General features: G+C 40.0%; 1 protein-coding gene across 4 annotated transcripts in view; it reads right to left on the bottom strand.

The window, feature by feature from the left end:
- MORN1 (MORN repeat containing 1) overlaps positions 1-20,742 on the bottom strand; it is a 213,603-nt gene that overhangs the window by 162,842 nt on the left and 30,019 nt on the right. For all 4 annotated transcript variants that reach the window (XM_031962999.1, XM_031963001.1, XM_031963002.1 and 1 more), the window contains exons 7-9: positions 15,589-15,685; positions 10,642-10,752; positions 2,228-2,351 (exon numbers count right to left, since the gene is read on the bottom strand). In XM_031962999.1, the coding sequence (XP_031818859.1) occupies positions 2,228-2,351; positions 10,642-10,752; positions 15,589-15,685 (332 nt within the window). The remainder of the gene's footprint in view (positions 1-2,227; positions 2,352-10,641; positions 10,753-15,588; positions 15,686-20,742) is intronic.

The following is a 20,742-nucleotide window of genomic DNA, read 5'->3' as shown; positions in this document are numbered from 1 at the left end:
CTGCTTATTCTGCTTGACCCCAGAGGTCAGAACTCACAACGATGGGTAGACGTCCCCTGCCAAATCATTAGAGGTTTCCAAATGGAGAAAAAGCTGCCTTAGTTGTTCCTTTCTGAAGAGGACCAATGACATCATGTGGTGATGGCTTCGCTTGTGCATGAATGAGACAGACTTGCTCAGTATTCAGCCCCATTCTCTCCTGGAGTCATCAGAGTCCACTGGGAAGGCACCATCAGGATGGCTGGAAATGGCCCCGGATGCAGTGGATGACCTCGGCGTCTTCAATGGCTCCACAGCACCTGTTTCAGCCCCTTCCTGGCCTTTGGAACAAATTTCCTCAACTGCTCCTTATGCCAGGATAGTCTTGAAGTATTAAACACTGCTCTTACTTCCATTATCCTCACCCTGGGATGGCCCTTCCACTGAGATGGCTTACTGGGGTATGGCCACTGTGCATGCTGTCGGAGCATTCTTGGAGCAGAGGTGAGATCGGGTGCCAGGTGGATCCCCAAGGTGAATGAACAGCCCCAAAGCAATCAGCAGCCCCCTACAAGGGGTGCGAGTCCTTCCTGAATGTCCCATAAGCCCCATGGTTTTAGGTGGAGGTTGGATGACAACTGGTAACAGTATGTTGTAGAGGGGATCCTTTTTCATACCCAGAAAAGTTTCTAAGACTGCACAGATGGCTGTGACGTTCCTCTACAACCCTTAAATTCAGTTACCCGAAACTGCGGAAAACTGGTCACTTTTTATTAAGCAATAAAGTTCTTATCAGTAACAATCTGAACTATCTTAATTGATCAGTCCAACCAGCATTTGCTGAGGGTCTCTTTTGGGCTGGGCCCTGTGGTAGCACAAAAAATGCAAAACCAAAAGGGAACCATCCCTGTCCTCAGAGAAGGGCATCAACAAGTACATGTAATTTATATCAAAAGACATTGGAAAAAATAATAATAACCCGCTTCTACAGCACGTTAAAAGTTTCTAAAGCAGTTGGCTCACAACCATATCCTTTGAGATTGACATTGCAAGTACAGATTTACAGATGAAGAACCTGAGACCCTGCAAAATGAATTGACTTTCCAAGGTCATACACTGAAGAGGTCTCCAAGACTGGTATCTAAACCCTGGTCCTTCCTGATCCCAAATCCAGAGCTCTTTCCACTCTGCTGTGCTGCCTCTAGTGCTGAGCATTTTGACGAGAATTAAGATTCTTGAAGTGAACTCAGCACTAACTCAACCAGAGGAGAGTCACAGTATGTAAGGAATTTTCAAAGTAGTCTTAACTTTGATCACACAGTGATCAGAACTGGGAAAATGGAAACTCATCACTTATGTTCTGCTTTACTCTCCAAAGAGATTGTGAACTAGTGACATCAGCACAAAATTGGGAAACAGGGAGTTAGGAAGGTTAACCTTCTCTTTGAAATGAACAACCCAGCTGACCTCAACTAAATCCCTCAATCTCTCTGCTTCAGTTAATATTTACTTAAAAAAAAAAAAGAGCTTTGAAGATTAAAAAAAAAAAAGCTAAGTAGTAAAGAATAACCCATCTATCAGAATCGTTAAAGGCTGACAAATACCTTCTTCTGAAATTCTAAATGCTAGGAATATTAATGACAATTAAGAAAATGAAGTTTTTAAAAAAAGATTAAAGTAGCAGTTAACTAGTTCTAATCTACTTTCTCCAAGACAACTAACCATGAAAACGTATTGGTGGTAATGTTCTCAAATACTGGAGTTTTTTTTTTTTTTCTTTTTTTCTACTTTCTAGGTTTCTATAAGTGAATTCAAGATGACGTTGGCAAGTTGTTATTCCTGAGAAAGCTTTGCACATTTAGGACAAAGGAAGACTTTAAAAAAAGACCAGATTCCTGCATAAATGTAAGAGCAGGAATTTTTTAAGTTTGTGAACTCACTTTCTAATCAGATCAGACCTCTGATGGGGAAAGTTGGGCTCTAAGGAGCCTTGAAAGCCTAACCTGTTGAACAGAATAGAATATTTTACACATACTCCTTTTTGGGTGTATGTGTGTGTGAAGCAATTGGGATTAAGTGACTTGCCCTGGGGGTCCCACAGTCAGGAAGTGTTAAGTGTCTGAGGCCGGATTTGAACACTGGTCCTCCGGACTCCAGGGCTGATGTTCTATCCACTGTTGCATCTAGATACCCCTCTCATCCCTATTCTTTACTCCAATAGGGGACGGCAGTTCTGCCTATGACTTACAAGGGAGTTTGGATCGGTTTCACTTCAGCATCTCCAGTCACCTTGAAAAAACTGAGATTCGAGAAAGCCGACAGCTGCACATAGCGAACTCCAGCCCAGATCTTCAAAGCCCGGCCACTCTCACCTTTCCCAAAGACAGAAAGAGCAAGGAGAACAACAGTTTAGACCCAAGACCTTGGAAGTCTCTGACTCTGTAAGCACTAACAAGGTGTTGCTTTGTCCTGAAAAGCTTCTCCCCATGAAGACTCTCCTTGAAGAACACTCACAACAGGGAGGGGTAGCTTCAAGTAGACACTACAGTTTATGCTCAAACCAATTTTGTGTTCTATTCTGTCCTGTCCATATCTGTAAAGTCCCTGTTAGGTCTGAGGTGAGGGAAAGGAGATGAGATTTAAAAAAAAAGAGCTCTCACCCTTAAGGGGTTTGGACTTTGCTAGGGAGAACGAATGCTGAGGGATAGAGACCTACAAAGATGTGTGGTTTGGCTGTTGTCCTTTGTTCTCAGAGAGAACCAAAATGCCTTCACTACGTTAAGAGTTGAGCTATAGTAGGTCCAATGTGGCTGATCACTCCAAATACAAGCTTGGAATGTTCTGCCACAGTCCCAGGGAACCTAGATGGGTATAATTACAAGGCACTGACCTATTGTCATTGGACTATTGGTCCACTTGATGTGCTCTAGGAAAATTTCAAGAGGGAGAAGACTCATTCTAATAATAAGATTATGTACAAGAAATGAACTGTCTAAACTTAGGAACATACAGAAATATACTACCATAATGTAATCACATTTCATTCATTGTTCAGTTCTCTTTGCTAAAATGCCATTTCCTTCTCTCATCTAGCTTGTTTTTTGTTTGTTTTATATCTCAATTTCTCACAAAGAGGGTTGCCAACAGCTGATATTTGGCCATTTTGTTTGATTCTCTCCTTTTATCTTGGTCGCCCTACTCACAAAGAGCCTAATATCCCACACTCTAACTCTTCCTAGTTCTCTCTCTGGATGCAGATGGCTCTTTCCAATCACAAGTCTGTTGGAATGGCCTTGAATCACCTCATTGTTGAAAAGAGCCAAGTCCATCACAGATGATCATCACATAATCTTGTTACTGCATAGCATACAATATTCTCTTGGTTCTGCTCACTTCACTTAGCATCAGTTCATGTCAGTCTTTCCAGGATATTCTGAAACCATCCTGCTGATTGTTTTTTATAGAACAATAATATTCTCTTACATTCATATACCATAACTTATTTAGCCATCCCCCAACTTATGGGCATCCACTAATTTTTGCACATATGGGTCCTATTCGGAGGGACATTTCTTAAAACACAAACAAGAACTGTGGTGTGTTCGTGCCATCATGACCAGAAAACAACTTGAACACTGAAGCGATCTACAAGGGTATGAATGCAAATAGAAGGCACAATGGACATCATGAGAGTAAGGATAGATTTGGTCTTGGAGATACCTCAGACCCTTGTGAACTATGGCCTCTATATTTCCATCAACTGATTCCTTCCCTCCTGCCTACAAACATGATCAAGTCTCCTCTTCCCACTTCCATCCTTATAAACCTTTAATAATAGGTCATACTTAGTTGTTGTGATTGTTCAGTCATAACCAATTCTTCATGACTCCTTTTGGGTTTTCTTGGCAGAGACACTAGCTCATTTACACATGAGGAAACTGAGGCACATAAGGGGAAGTGACTTCCCCAGGGTCACAGCTACTAAGCAAATGAAGCCAGATTAAAATTCATAAAGATGAGACTTCCTGATTCCAAGCCCAGTGTCCTATTTATTATACCATCTAGCTGCCTGTAGACCTTACCATATCTCGAAGTGTCCTTCATTTCTTCTCATCCCCTATCCTGAAGGACTTCAGGTAGATTCTGAAGGATTGATTCCTTGTCAGGATGTCACAGTGGGGACTCCTTTGTTGTGTGAACCAGGTGACTGCAGAGGTACTGTCCAACTCTCAGATTCTATGGTTCTTTCCTTACTCTTTTAGAAAGAGCTTTCTTTACTCATTGCTTCCACTTCTTCCCTTCCATTCTCAATGCTTTGCAATATGGCATTGAACTGAAACTGCTCTCTGACCAGTGATCTAAACTGTCAAATTGGAAGGTCCTTCATCTTTCTCGATCTCTCTGCTGCATCTGACCCTGTTGAACATTCCCTTTCCCTCTGGGATTTGATGGCACTTCCCTCCTCTGCTCTATTTCACCACATCTCAGTCTCTTCATTCAGATCTTGCCCACAGACTGTGGCCATGTCTCAAGGTTCTGCCCTGGGCCCTCTTATTTCCCCCCCTCTTACTTGACTAGAGGATTAAATCATATATCCAGATGATTCTAGATGATCTGTATATCTAACTCTCTTTCCTCAGCTCCAATCCCTTGTCACTAGCTGCTTATTAAAATTTCAAACCAGATTGCCTTTGGGCATCTCAAATTAACATGTCTAGATCAGAACTCATTATATTCTGCCCCAAACCTTCCCCATTACCAAAATTCACTATTAGGGACAACATTATTTCCCCAGATTCATAACCTTGTCAGTATTCTTGACTCCTCACTCTCTCTCACCTAACGTAACCATCTGGTCGGCAGGGTTTTCTCCACTAACATAACTAATCATCCAATTTCAGGTCCTCATCACTGCTTGCTGAGCCCACTGCAATGGGCTACTCTTCCCTCAAGTGTCTCCCATTCCAATCCATCCTCCACAGAGCTGCCAAAGTGATTTTTCACTTTTTTAAGTTGCATATCTGATTATACCGACTCATAGATTACATCTATTATATACTACTCAATAATAGTCACTTCTAAGATCAAATATAATCTCGTTTTGCTTTTAAGGACCTTCACAACATGACCCCAACCTATCTTTCCAATCTCATTACATATTAGCCAAACTGAGCTTTTCTCTGTTCCTCACACGTAAACCCTGCCATCCTGCTCTGTATGTTTGCCCATGAGGACTTTGCTTAGAATATTCTCACTTCCTACCTCCCCCTTAGAGACACCCTCCATTTCTTCAAGGGCTTGGAATCTGGAAGTCTCATCCATGCCTTCAGCACAATGTTCTTTCTTCTGTTTCTTGCCACACACCCTCAACTGCTCAGACCTTCTCTTCCTAATGACTTTGTATTTGGTTCCCTTTCATTTATTCTTCAGGTATTGGAATTAGCAAGTTATTTTTTTTTTTTTTGGAAAGGACCAAACAGTAAAAGCCATTTTAAGCTTTGTGGACCAAGAGACAAGATTGAGGATCCAGTATATAAGAACTTATATAACAATAGAGAAAACAATTTTCAATTGATAAAATTAAAACAATAATAATGACTGAATATAATTTTGGTAATGTCCGTCTACTACTGAGAAGAATGTATTTCTTTTGGGGGGAGATAATATTTGACTTAACTGTGATTCCAAGCTAAGTGTTTCTTATCCTCAAATCTGATCGCAAATTAATGCTTCTCTGTTATGAGATTTTATACTTTTGTAAAATCTTTTTGAAGATTTCAGCTTTGAAAATGTCTTTTCACACAGATAGGTACTGCCAAATACTGATATCAATCCATGAACATGTAATTTTCATGTACATCTTCATTGCTTGGAAAGAAAACCTTCTCTGAATATTTGCCCTTTGGTATATTATTACATTGCAGATTAATCACTTCAGTCAAAGGACTGGAAGAAACTTCTCAATTCCATAATCAAATGGATTTTGAAACGTGGATATTTCTTTTACATTTGCTTTGAGATCCAAAAACACTTGATAGAAGTGGAGTTTGAACTCATAAAATACCTCACTGCAAATGTGTGTGGGAATAAAGATCTCATTTCTTGTTTGAACTTCCAACAGCATGTTCATATCCAATTCTTCTTGACCCCAGTTGAGGTTCTCTTGGCAGCGATACTGGAGTACTTTGCCCTTTCCTCCTCCAGCTCCTTTGACAGATAAGGAAACTGAGGCAAACAGGATGAAGGGACTGGCCCAGGGTCACACAGCCACTAAGTATCTGAGGCCTGATTTCAGTTCTGTAAGATGAGACTACCTGACTCCAGGCCTAGCGCTCTATCCCCTTGTCAGAAGTTTGAGATTACTTGTGATTCAAAGAATATCAATTGTTGTTGAAATGACTTTACTGAATTGTAAGTTTTTCATATAAGCAATTTTGCCTTATAATTTTAGGTTGAATTCATTAAGAAACATTATCAAAGCTGTGGCAAATGCTCATTCCCAGAGCCATTCCCTGTTTAGTAATTGTGGTTGAGGGCGGTTCCTATCATTCAGAATCATTTCAATTTCACATTTGAGCTAAAAAAAATCCTAATGAAACTTCCCCCCTTTCTTGTTTTGACATCCTGGGTATGTCCTGATAGTAAAAATGTAATATTGCAGTAGGATGAGATGTGTGACACTCAAAACGTCATTGAGTTATAACTGTGTCACTGAAAATCATACTACACATACCCACATATGTGCATCTCAATCATTGCTTCCATGGTAGAATATAAAATCTTTGCAAAGAGCGCTTGTTTCTTATTTTGTATTCATTTCCTCAGGGTTTAGCGTAGTACCTGACATATGGCAGATCCCTAATGAATGCTTACTAATTGACCAAACAACTTGTCCAGATCATAGTGCTGATGTGTTTCAGAAGTGGAACACGGATTCATATTCTGAGAACTCTCAAGCCAGCTCTCTTTGGTGCCTTACAGTAGGCACTGTGGGTAATACTGCCATACCCTAGCTGCTTAACAAATATTTTCTGAATGGAAAAGTTAATATTCGGCTTTGGAATGAGCTTTCATGCTTCTATTTGAATCCAGACGTTTCTGCTTTATTCAAGGCTGTTTTTGTGGGCTCCTTCGGGAAGTCCAGAATATGGAAGAGAAAGGAAATGGGTCAGGAAGCGATTTTGTTTGTCTTCCATTTTTGGAGAGGGTCAGTGATATCACAGGGCCATGTTTAGCCTCCCTGTTCGTTGAATTAAGTCATTAGCCTTGCTCTCTCTTCCTGAGTCATCAACATTCTGAGGCAGGACAAAAGTCAAGACCCCTGAGGGGCCGGGAGGTGGCAGATGACCTGAGCACCTGAGCAAGCTCTAGGCACTCCGCAGAACCCACCTCAGCCTCTTTATGGGCCCTGGAACAAATCGTTCTCACACATTCCACCAAGGGAAGTCTTCTCCTGCTTAGGTAGATGCCCCTAACTCACCCACAGGTTTGGACCCCCTCAGTTCCCTTCTGCTTGGCTCAACCGTCAGCTGGGATGGACTGGACAGCTTGTTGGGGCCACAGATGAGAGTCAGGGGCCAGGCAGACACCATATAGATGAGCAGCCCTGAAGCCCTGAAGAGGGCTTGGCAAGCCTTCCCACCAGAGGGGCCAGTTCCCGGGGAGGCAGGCCCGCCATGTCAGGGATGGGAAGGACAGAATCCTGGTGTCTCTGGTGAAAAGGCTTGGCCAAAGGGCCTGAATTTCCCTCTCCTGTGGCCTTGCTTAGAGAGTCCCCTGCTTCTGTGGAAAAGGAGTGGTTCATACCTCAGTGTGAGCAAGAAATCAGGAAAAATTCAGTTGGTCTCCCTGGCTAAGAGTGCTATGTTAGTGGTTCATACCTTCCCTGAGATAGAGAAGATAATGAAATGTTTTCATTTTAAAAGCCTCCTGCTGGGCTAAAGGTTGTACAGGGAAGTAAAAGTAAATAAGAGTTATTAAATAGTGTCAACAAAGGACTTTATTCTCTTAATTACGTTAATAGGTATTTGTAAGCAAGATTTGTTGTCATCTAGATAAGCCTTAGTTGTTTCTTGATGTTTTTGACTTTGAAAGAAAAGACTTTCAATATCCTGTGAGAAATCCCCATAGCCCTCTGCCCAGTTGGCCTAATAGAAACAAATCATACACTCGAGTCCTTGTGTCCACATTTCCCTGGAGGTGACTCCGGATTTGGAAAGCCAGGCCCTGTCAGTTCCCATCAAGGAAAAGGAAAAGTCCCCAGCCCAGGCCAGGGATGGACTCTGACCATCTTAATGGTGGGTCAAGAAAGGTAGCCACCACACAGTATGGCCGAATAGCAAGGGGCCCTCATGTGACTTTGGGCAGGCCACCTCATCCCTACTGACTTGTTTTATTCTCTGAAAAATGGGAGCTTTACGAGGCCTCTTCTAACTCTAGAACTGTGGTCTCAGGGAATTCTTTTTTCTTTTTGGTCTGGGAAGCTCACGTGGATAGTCACTGAGGGCATGGGATTAGCATCACAAGAGGGAGAACCCACATCAGTAAGATGGCAGACCTTAACTGAATCCCTCACGCTCACACATTTCTGGGTCCTAGTGCCTGAGATCAATTCCAGCCCATCCATGTTTGTCCATCCTATGGGACTATTGCCCCTGTCTTGCTTTAGCCAGGAGATACGGCATTTTTGTGTGATAGTCTTTTAGATTTCTTGACATTGGGTGAATACTGGTAAGGCTCGTCCATCCACCATCACTGGCCCTGTGACACCAGCCCGCTGCTTTTTCTCATTGTACATTGCTTTGGGATAGTTCTTCTGGGCAATCCCTTACTTGTTCTATGTTCAGGCCTGCTAGTGCCACATGAACTGTCATCCCCAATGCTCTGCTGGGAAACTTAACTTTAATTCTTCTCAGACTGGGGCTTTTCTTGACTCAGCCATATTATTGCCCTGGAAGTGGTGGCCTTTATTTAAGGGAGAAGTTCAAGGATCATTAAACTGTACCCATGGTTTCCCAAAGATGATTCCATTTGCTCTCCTCTTCTTGCTTAATCCTAGGATGAGCTCTCTGTCCCCATTGTCTTCCTAGACATAAATGTCCCTGGGGACCAGCTCTCTGACTTGTCCATCCAATTGCATATCATGGTTTCTATAACAAGGATCTTCAGCCACTTGTTTGTTTTTAGTGTGGATAATTAGAATGAGCCCTTTTGAAGGTGTGATGTAATTTATTTAAAAGTACAGAGTTCTAGGGTTTGATGTAATTACCATGATGTCTTCCAGGGACAGGAGAATTTGAAGGCATAAAGGGGAAGTTCTTTTATTCGTCCTCTTTGCTGGATCTCCTTCACCACCGCGGCAAACACATCTGCACTTTGACAGGTATGTCAAGTCTATGTTTTATATCTTGCTGAATTATCAGAAGGTCACTGAACAATTCTTTCAGGGAATCATATTTGGCTTGGGGAGTCCATAGTTGGAGAAGGGTCTCTGTATTGTACTCTGCCGTGAAGAATTTATTAACAGTCAAAATCCTCCCTGCCCTGATTCTCAATGATGTCGGGGCACAAGTGGCTGTCCCAAAAGTACAGGGTCAGGCTCTTTACATGGTGACACTGTTTTCTATCCCACATTTAAAGGATGTAGCCACACTTTCAGAACTCCCACTCCCAGCTGCCCTGAAACCAGGGTTTCTGTTTTATATTTGCTGTCACTAATTCTCTCCAATTATTATTGACTCATTTGGGTGGGAAGGAACCTCTAGGAAGTCATCTAGTCCATTCCTCTGCGTCACGGCAGGATTGATTTAATTATTTGTAAACCACCCCTGGCAGATGGATGTCTGGTCTTTGCTTGGATACCTCCAATGAGGGCAATTAGAAACCTTCCCATGGCAGCCTGAGCCATTGGCAGCCGCCTCTTACTAAGCCATGTCTTCTGCACACAAATATACCTATTAGAATACTTTCCCTTTTCTGTTTTGCATTCTAGGATTCGGGTGATAAGCAGCCAGAAATTAAAGCAAATTAGTCCTTGTCTTCAAGCCAAGTTACGCCCCCATGGCTATATGCATTCATATGTATGTGAGTGTGTATATATATATATATATATATATATATATATATCTGCATACAATGTGATACATATTTATTTATTTATGATTAAATATTTATATTATATGTTTATACATATTCATTCACGTATTTATTTAATGAGCGATAACTCCAACCATACTAGAGTTTAAATTTAAGCTGCTGTTTGGGGGCATTTATGAAAGGAGTCCAAAGAATTACTTATAAGTTCTATTAACTGGAAAGAACTTTAGAGGTCACCTACCCCAACACCCTCTTTAACAGAAAAGAAAACCAGGAGGTAGAGCTGGCATCTGATCTCCAGCTCCCCCGATTTCGAAGGCTATCCTTTTCCACCTGCCCCACAACACCTCTTACAAGGCCTCTTTATTTGGGAGAACGAAAAAGGTCACCGAGTGTGGGACAATTTCTCAACAATGATCACTGTGTGTTGAAGGGAAAGGAAAGTGTAATATATATCTCATTCACATTGTACTTGTTGTATGAAAAATGACACTTTAAAGAAGTATATATATATATATATATATATATATATATATATATATCTGTAAACATTAAAAATGCTCTTACTTCTGACAACCTCTCCATCATCAGTTTGGAGCTGAACCTTCAAGGTAATTGAAGATCCCTGTACCATTTTAATCACTGTTGGACCCAAAATCACAATCTTTGAAGCTTGAGCTAAAACATAGAAAAATAAAAGTACATTTAGTTTGCCACAACTAGCTCACTGGTCTCACATTAGAATTTCTTATCCATCTAATGGATGACTCCTAGAGAGGAAATGTGATTCTACAGCATTTTTAGATGAGTTGGGTTCTGTTCTTGGTTGTATTAAGACTGTTGTTTCTCTTATTTAAAGAACTTAAACAGTAACAAAAATTATAAAACCTATTAACTAAACTTTTCAAAAAATGACCTTTGACACATAGATATCAATGACAAATTATTAGCGATTCCCTCCCTTTGTATCAAACCATGAGGAAGAAAAAGTGAAAATAATATGCTTCAATCCATATTTAGTCTCTACAGTTCTTTCTTTGGATGCAGATGGCATTTTTGAATTTTTAGATCACTGTACTGTGAAGAAGAGATAAGTCCATCATAGTTGAGCGTCACAATCTTGTTTTTACTGTGTACATTGTTATCCTGGTTCTGCTTACTTCACTCTACTTCAGTTCATATAAGTCTTTCCAGGTATGTCTGAAATCAGCCTGTTCATAATTTCTTATAGCACAATAATATTCCATTACATTCGAGACTTAACCATTGTCATCCCCTTACAATTGTTCTTCAGTCACTTGTTTACCGATATGTTTGTGCATGTATTTTTATGTTAGCATGTCACCGATATTCTGGATTTGCTTCTTTTGATTTGTTACAAATTTCTTTAAACAGTTAGCCTCCCTCTTCTTTATAATGTTTTTATGGCATATTCTCCCAAATGAGAATATTGAATTAAAGATATTATTAATGTTATTACTCTTGTAGTATATCATGCAGCCAGATTTTTCTCCAAAAGAGAAGAGAGTTCACTGCTTTGCAAGTACATCAACAATGTGTGGGTTATATTAGTGACTTTTTTACCCTTCTAAAAATGCCAAAATTTCCAGACATGATATTGCAGAATATCAACTCTAACCTAACTTTTTGGGAAAAATACCAAATACTTTTTCAGAGGAACTCTGGAGAAACGCACAAAATCTTGAGGTCTGTTCGGAATTGAAAAACAAGGCATCACTGCTTAGTGAGATACTATGCAAATAACAAGAGCTAGTCAACAAGAAAAGGGTTTTTTTTTGTTTAATATTCAATACTAAGCATATTAAAGCAACTTAACAAATACCTTTAAAATTAAAGCCATGACTTTATTATGTTGCTTTATTGGGTTTGGCAAAATTATTTATAGCATTTCAACTATGCAAGTGAACTGATATTAAATATAGATTGCAAAGATTTGCTGATTTAATGCATGTTGAAAATGCTGAAGGTGAGCAGCATGAAAGGTATTTAGATTTACCATTTAAGTGGAACATTCTAGTATGTCTTACTGACTTGGATCAGATTCAGCTGTAGCATCTTCTCCATCTGAGTCAGCAATTTTTGGCTATTTCTGAAGACAAAGTGCCGCTCAAAGCTCTTTTGATTGTTTCATCAACATGAGTAAAATAATTTGTAATACCAAGCTCAGATTTATGGCCACTCACAATGATTACGAAGCGCTCTTTGTAGCAAAGGCTGTCTCCCAAGATGCTACAAGCCGCCCAAAGGCAAGAATTAGCTGGTAATCTCAGCAGACCAGAAAACTCTGATACTTCCTTTGTTGTTTCTGAATATTTTTTTTTTTGGTGATACCCATGAATCTTCTCATCTAAATAGATGCCTTCTGGTTTAAAGGAAGAGAAGTGGTTTTGGTTTTTATGGAAGGAATTGGGGTTAAATGACTAGCCTAGGGTCACACAAATAGATCTGAATTCAGGACCTTCTGATAACAGGGTCGATACACTATCCACTGTACTGTATAGCTCAATCTCCTTTTTCTTCAATAAAAGAACTCGAATCTATTTAGAATTTTGTATTTCCTCATCTGCATAATGGGGATAATAACAGTAGTATCAACTCCATTGATATAGCAGATAGGGTACAGACTTGAAGATTTGTCTTGAAAGACTTGAAGACTTGAAAAAAAATTTTGGATTAAAATTTTACCTGTGACATTTGAAAGCTCTAAGACCATCTGAATTCTCAGAGTCCATCCTTTCCCATCCCATCTCTCTAAAACACGGCTACTAAGTCATAGATCACAAGTACATATTGTTAGAATTACACATAAGTAACCTAGACAAACTTGCTCATTGTCTTGGGGAGAGAAAGGGCGGAGAGAAAAATTTGGAGCTCAAAATCTTATAAAAAATTAATGTCGAAATCTATTTTTACATGTAATTGTAAATAATAAAATAAAATAAAATACATTTTTAGAATTGGAACCAGTATTGGAAGGCCATCCCATTCAACCTCTTCATTTATAGAGAGAGAAACTGAAAGGCTCATCCAAGGTCACTGATGAATTTACATCAACCAATACCATAGGACCAAAGAAGATAATGTAAAGTGTTTTGTAAATCTTAAAGTGTTGTATAAATATCAAAAATTATTATTATAAATGTATGATATAGGAATATTCTATCTAACACTATCCAAAACCACTACATTTCATACTCATGACATAAATATATTAAAACCAAACCATTCTAAAATTTAACATAAGTTGACTAAAGGCCTAGGATATAAATCAGAAGGTCTAACTATGGAATTAACTGATATAGAACCATTTTTTCAGTTAACAGAGATAACCAATCAGTAATGCTATGTGAGCCATGTCCTTTCTTCCCTCCTCCTTCCTTCCTCCATTTCTCCCTCCCTCTCCCTCCTTCCTTTTGTCATTTCTTCCTTCCACTCTCCCTCTTTCCCTTCCTTCTTCCCTTCTTCTATCCCTCCCTTCCTCTCTCCTTTCTTTTCTTCTTCCCTTTCTTCTTCCTTTCATCCTTCCTTCATTGCTCCATCCCTCCTTTTTCCATCTTTCCTTCCTTTCTCCCTCTCTCTATTCTTTCTTCCTTACTTCCTTCTTTCCTCCCCTCCTTGCTTCCTTTCTTCCTTCCTCCCTTTCTTCTCTCCTTCTTTTCTGTTCTTCCTTCCTTCTTCCTTCCCTCCCTCCCTTCTTTCTTCCTTCTTTTCTTCTGTCCCTCTCTTCTTCCTTGCTTTCTTCCTCCTTTTCCTTTTTCTTCTTCATTATTTCCTGCTTTGAATCTTGATGACTTTGATTCTGATTTCTAAGGCAGTAGGTCAGATAATTAATATTAGTCTTTCAAGTATAAAAAGGTCCTTCACATGTTATTTGTAAAAAGATTAGGTCTCTTTAATAGCCCACTATTTTTTCCATTGTACTTTGATGTTCAGTCAATTCAGCTGTGAGTGAATCTTCATGTTCCCATTTGGGCTTTTCTTGGCAAAGATGCTGGAGTGGTTTATCATTTCTTCTTCATTTTGCAGATAAGGAAACTGAGCCAAATAAGTTTAAGTGACTTCCCCAGGGTCACACAGCTAGCAAGTATCTGAGGCTGGATTTGAACTCAGGTATTCCTGACTCCAGACCTAGAGCTCTCTTCCCTGCACCTCCTAGCTTTCCACAGACCCAAAGTTAACACTTTAGAGTACACCTCCTGAGAACTGATGAACTCTTAATGAAGATTGAGACATATATTTTCTTTGGGAAATGGAAACAAGATAATTTGTTTTGTTTGACTCTATGTAACAGAGATTTAGTTTTTCTTTCTCTGTGAAGGGGAGAGGAGGTGCGAAGGAGAGAGCAGATTCTTATTGATTAAAAACCTTTTAATTGAATTTTTAGAAAAGCAAACACAAAAGTACAAAATGCATAAAATATCTAGGGGGTTATCCTACTTTAATATACTCAAGATGTGTATAAATATAATTATAAAACACTTTTTGAAGAATTAATTGGAAAGATATTCACTATTCCTATTTAGGTTGAATTGATATAATGGAAATGAAAACACTGCATAAATATATTACTAGGAGTAGTTTTTTCCCACTTGCATGTTGTAGAACAACCTGACTTTTCTGCCCAGCATCTTCTATGTGGTGCTGGACGCCAAAGATCCATGAAGTACATTTGCACAGGGCCAAGAAGGAGCATCTTGGGGCTTGCTTTGTTTAGCAGCAGGGAGAGGAGGAGGGGAGAGCTTAGTCCAGGTGATGTCAGCCTTTCAGCTCTCCCAACTCTCTCCACTGGAGTTGCCCCGTGGGAGCCCTACCTTCTTGCTTCCTGGCAGGGCCCGGAGAAACAGACCCGATTGGAAGTGGCCAGGGATTTTGGTTGGAACAAAATGATGTCTCATGTGGCTGGGTTTTTTCTACCTCTCTTACTGTTCTTAAACATTTTGCTCTAATAAAATAATGGAGCAAAAAGCAAGAGGGAATTCAAGAACACAGAGCTAAAGCTAATTCACAGCGAAAATGCTACAGAATGAGTCCGAGTAGCTTGTCCTCTAGTCTGTGGAGCTTCACAATCCAACTGTGATCCAAGCTGCTTATTTCCAGAATGATTCCCTCTTCCACGTGCTGGCCAGACTGCAAATGGGCAGGTCAAGTCTCATTTGGACAGAAATTCGAACCTGGGCTGAAACTTGCTCCTATTTTAAAGTGAAATTAGCAAACTGCTCTTCCAAAAAGAACTGAGAATCGCTTTTCCCGTTCCATTAGAGCTCTTCATCTAATTTGATTCTAGGAACAGTCTCTTCTCCCCCACTCCCCTGAATGCCCACTTAATCTAACAACTACTGGCATGAGCTCTAACCCTACGCCCGTCAGGCTCATTTAGAACAGGGTCACCCAGAAATGTGAACACAACCAATAAGCCATATTAATTGATGGAGGGACTATCAAAGCGGTCCACCGAATCTGTTTAATAAATGAAAAACAAAATAAATGACATACTTGCCGGATAGCCATTGATCCACAAGCCATCATAAATGATGCCAGAACAATGAATCATGAGGCCTTGGCCGTTGAATACATTGTTTCTCCACTGTCCCTGCAAATGAAATGACATGTTGATTTCAAATTTGGGTCCCAGGACAGGAAACTTTAAGAAGCATTGTGTTTTTTCTTTTTCTTCTTAGGAACTCTCAATAGCCGAGTGGGTGGTCCATGGAGCACAGGAGCGACTTAAAACTACACTGCAAATACTTTTCAGTGAGAAGTTGAATGGGTGACTAGGAAACATTCAGAGATTATTGGCCATTCAATGGTATTCTCTTAGAATAAAAGGTTTTCTGGAAAAACCAAATTTTCTTAAGTATTATTTAAAACCCTTTTTACTAAGCCTAAGAAATTATATTTTATGAGAATGCAATCAATTTTGTTTAGTTAAATAGGGTTTCCCTTTTGAATCTCAAAGGCGCCAATAAGTATGTGGAAAATGGCACAGTATATAAAATGTAATCAAAACATGGAACAAATGGTGTACTGTTGAGTACGAAAGAATTCTTTTATTACAAAGTCATTCCATTGGTGCAGAGTGTCATAAAAGAGACAAAAACTCTGCACCTACAGTACTGAGTGTTAGGATTAAGGCTAAATAATTGGTCTGTTACACTATTCATTTATAAATAAAAAGCCCAATTAAAAAACACAGTTTGAACAAATGGAGCAACGTGCCTGTCCTCTGAACACTGTAACCATGTCTCCCATAATGAGCTGGGCTTTCAGAAATAGTATTTAAAAATAAAGAAAAACCAATCAGAAAAAAAGCAGAAAATTATTTCCATGAAACTTCTCAAATCCAGAACATTCAGTAGCCTTTTACTAGAAAATTCAATCAAAAAGCTTTTAATTTTAATTATTTTCTTGAAGTGACAATTATGAATTATTATGTAATCACATCTTCCTTTGAATTCCAAGAATGGGGACAGAGACCGTTCTGAGATGCCTGATTTTCAGTCTTTTAATTTTAAATACTGCCTTTCAGATTGATTCCAGTTCTTTAGAAACCATAATTTTGAAACCATAACCTGTGGCCCTCATCATCACTTGAAGAATATGAGTTTTAAAAAGATGAGTCAAATTAAAAAAAAAACTGTGGGGTCGTCAAAAGTACCATTCAATTTCCCCAGTGTCAACTTGCCAACTCTGAGCCCAACGAGTGTGTATTCAAGACATATGTGTTGATGGATCCACTCTGGGTTTTCCATCCCACTGCCTGGTCAGCAGGGGTTCAGAAATCATTTGGTTTCTCCAGTATGGATAGAGAGGCCTCTTGAGCGATGCTGATGGATCTCATTTGGACACTTCTGATGCAATCAGCACAGCATCGTCCACAAAGGGGAGCACCTGCGGTTATCCACTTTTTCAGGAATCTCACTTCTTTGTTGGTTTCTGTTCCTTTGTTGGACCAATTAAAACTTCAGGATGTTACCAAAAGGCAATGGAGAGAAAAAAGCTCAAGCCCAGCCAGAATAGGCTCCCACCAAGAAGAACTGTACAAGAAAAGCAATGCAAAGGGGCCATTTGAGAGATGTCTAACTGTTGATCAGTGGAACAGGTTAGGTTTACAAGACAGAATAGTCAACTATAGCAATATAGTGTTTGACAAACCCAAAGATCCTCACTTTTGGGATAAGAATTCATTATTTAACAAAAACTGCTGGGATAATTGGAAATTAGTATGGCAGAAATTAGGCATGGACCCACACTTAACACAGTATACCAAGATAAGATCAAAATGGGTCCATGATTTAGACATAAAGAACGAGATTATAAACAAATTGGAGGAACATAGGATAGTTTATCTCTCAGACTTGTGGAAGAGGAAGAAATTTGTGACTAAAGACGAACTAGAGACCATTATTGATCACAAAATAGAAAATTTTGATTACATCAAATTAAAAAGCTTCTGTACAAACAAAACTAATGTAAACAAGATTAGAAGGGAAGCAACAAACTGGGAAAACATCTTCACAGTTAAAGGTTCTGATAAAGGCCTCATTTCCAAAATATATAGAGAACTGACTCTAATTTATAAGAAACCAAGCCATTCTCCAATTGATAAATGGTCAAAGGATATGAACAGACAATTTTCAGATGATGAAATTGAAATTATTACCACTCATATGAAAGAGTGTTCCACATCATTATTAATCAGAGAAATGCAAATTAAGACAACTCTGAGATACCACTACACACCTGTCAGATTGGCTTAGATGACAGGAATAAATAATGATGATTGTTGGGGCGAGCGGAAAACTGGGATACTGATTCATTGTTGGTGGAGTTGTGAACGAATCCAACCATTCTGGAGAGCAATCTGGAATTATGCCCAAAAAGTTATCAAACTGTGCATACCCTTTGATCCAGCAGTGTTTCTACTGGGCTTATACCCCAAGGAGATACTAAAGAAGGGAAAGGGACCAGTATGTGCCAAAATGTTTGTGGCAGCCCTGTTTGTAGTGGCTAAAAGCTGGAAACTAAGTGGATGCCCATCAATTGGAGAATGGTTGGGTAAATTGTGGTATATGAATGTTATGGAATATTATTGTTCTGTAAGAAATGACCAGCAAGATGAATACAGAGAAGCTTGGAGAGAATTACATGAACTGATACTAAGTGAAATGAGCAGAACCAAGAGATCATTATATACGTCAACAACGATACTGTATGAAGATGTAATCTGATGGAAGTGGATTTCTTTGACAAAGAGATCTAATTCAGTTTCAATTGATCAATGATGGACAGAAGCAGCTACACCCAAAGAAAAAACACTGGGAAATGAATGTAAACTGTTTGCATTTTTGTTTTTCTTCCCGGGTTATTTCTACCTTCTGAATCCAATTCTCCCTGTGCAACAAGAAAACTGTTTGGATCTGCACACATACATTGTATCTAGGATATACTAGGACATATTCAACATATATAGGACTGCTTGCCATCTAGGGATGGGGGTGGAGGGGGGGAGGAAAATCGGAACAGAAGTGAGTGCAAGGGATAATGTTGTAAAAAAAATTACCCTGGCATGGGTTCTGTCAATAAAAAGTTACTATAATAATAATAATAATAAAAAGAGAGAGAGATGTCTAACTGTGACAGAGCAAGAGATGACTGAAGGATGGAAAGGGGATTCTCTGGGTAGTCATGTAAAGTAAGGGCAGTAGAGGAAGCCTGATCATGTTGAGTGGAGCCCCTGGGGAGGGTTTATAGGTGAGCTAAGAGCCAAGATGGGAACATGTAGAAGGGCTGTGAGCTGTGCACTCCCATCAATGGAACTGCAGATCCTCCAAAAGATCTAAATTGTTTAAAAAACACCCTGTCAATTAATGTGCTAAAAACATTTCTGCCTAGAGAGCAGGACCAGGAGCTATGGACATAAGTTGCAGGGGCAGATTTCGACGGATGCCAGAAAAGGCTTCCTGTAAGAGCTGTTCCAAAGGTCTGTCTCAGAATCCGAGGTCGCCAGTCTTCTTCATTAGAGGAGGTCTTCTGTAACGAACTGGGTAATCACTTCTTGGGTGGGTTTTTGGTGACAGTCTTGCTTACTAACAGATTGGACTGGATGGCTCTGGGCGTGGCTGCGATTCTGTGGGCCTTTTAACTATATTCTGAAATGATTTTTCTTCTTGCATTGATTTGTCAGTCTGCTATGCAATAAGGCAAACAAAACTTGGGACTGTGCCATCCCTTTGCTCCCATCTCCCCCAAACTCAAATGTCACCTTTCAGAACACGTGGTTTTTTTGAAGTAGACATTTTAAATTCTGATTTCATGTATAGACTTTACCTTGTTAAATCCCACACTTGCCATTCTCTCCTGCTCCAAGATTTTGTCTGAAAAGCAAACTAAAATGGAGAAAGATCATGATGGAGCTTCGGCAGAATTTCCCTTCCTTGTCCTATTTCTTTGTAGTGTCTATCAATCACTCCTCCTCCTCCCCTCTGGGGCCAAGCAGAACACTTCTAATCTCTCCATCACAGGACAGCCTTTCAGACACTTGAATATACTTGTCATGTTCCCTCTAATTATGAGTCCCCTCTTCTCCAGGCTAAACACCCCCAATTCTTCCAGCCAACCTTTATAAGTCATTGACTCAAGGCCCTTCTCATTTTCTTGGCTGCCTTCCTCAAGGATTCCTCCAGTTCATCAATGTAGGTGGGTACCATCCCTGCAATTTATCATCTTAGAGTTTTCTGGGCCACAGAAAGGCCGATCCCCAAGCCCTTAGTGTCCACAATGAGACTTATTCCAGGGTCTTCCCAGCTCCAGGGCCAGACTCTCAATGGTTTATCAAAGACCTACTTAACATGAGGTGCTCAAAACTGAACACGGTATTGCAAACGGACAGACTGTCCCCTTCTTGTTCTTGGAACTTGGTGGTTGTCTCTGTTCTCGGAGCGGACCAAAAGGACATCGCTATGTTAAGAGTCGAGTTGCAGTGTGTCTGGCTGTGGTGGATCAGACCGATGCGAACTCAGGATGCTCCACCACAGACTGGACACAAATAGTCCCTTTTGGGGACTTTTGGGGACATTTGGTGTGGCTGCTCTTAATTTTGCTCATCTTGTTTTTCTTCTGAGCTAATGCATTTTGCTTGCTTATAGAGCACAGCCTCTTCTTTGATGAGGTCAGGCCATGCTGGGCGGTCCTGAGCCAGGGTCTCCCATATTGTTCAGTCAAGGTCTCTCCTGGAACTTTCACCTATTAATGTAAGGTGGGACACTGCAGTGTGCTGAGTCCAGAGGCAGGAAGACTGACCTTCTTGATTTGCAATCTGGCCTCAGCTACTAGCTATGTGACCCTGCGCAACAGTTCCTCCTGGTGGCCTCAGTTTCTCCGTCTGTAAAATGAACTGGAGAAGGAAATGGCAAACCAGTATCTCTGCCAAAAAAATCACCAAATTGGGCCACAGAGACTGGACACAGCTGAAAAACAACTGAACAACTTTAAGAGGGTGAACTATAGTCAGTTTGAAGGGCTCAAGAGAGATGATTATGAAATTTTCAGTGTGAGCATTTATACCTTGGAAATCTATAAAGGCTACAAATCAGGGCTTGATTTATTATTTTCTTCATTTTCTAGACTTTGGAAAATGAGTGAAAAAAT

Source organism: Sarcophilus harrisii, chromosome 3 (assembly GCF_902635505.1).
Source record: "Sarcophilus harrisii chromosome 3, mSarHar1.11, whole genome shotgun sequence".
Taxonomy (NCBI): Eukaryota; Metazoa; Chordata; class Mammalia; order Dasyuromorphia; family Dasyuridae; genus Sarcophilus; species Sarcophilus harrisii.
The sequence above is the reverse complement of the archived record's forward strand: the minus strand, read 5'-3'. Positions and strand labels throughout refer to the sequence as shown.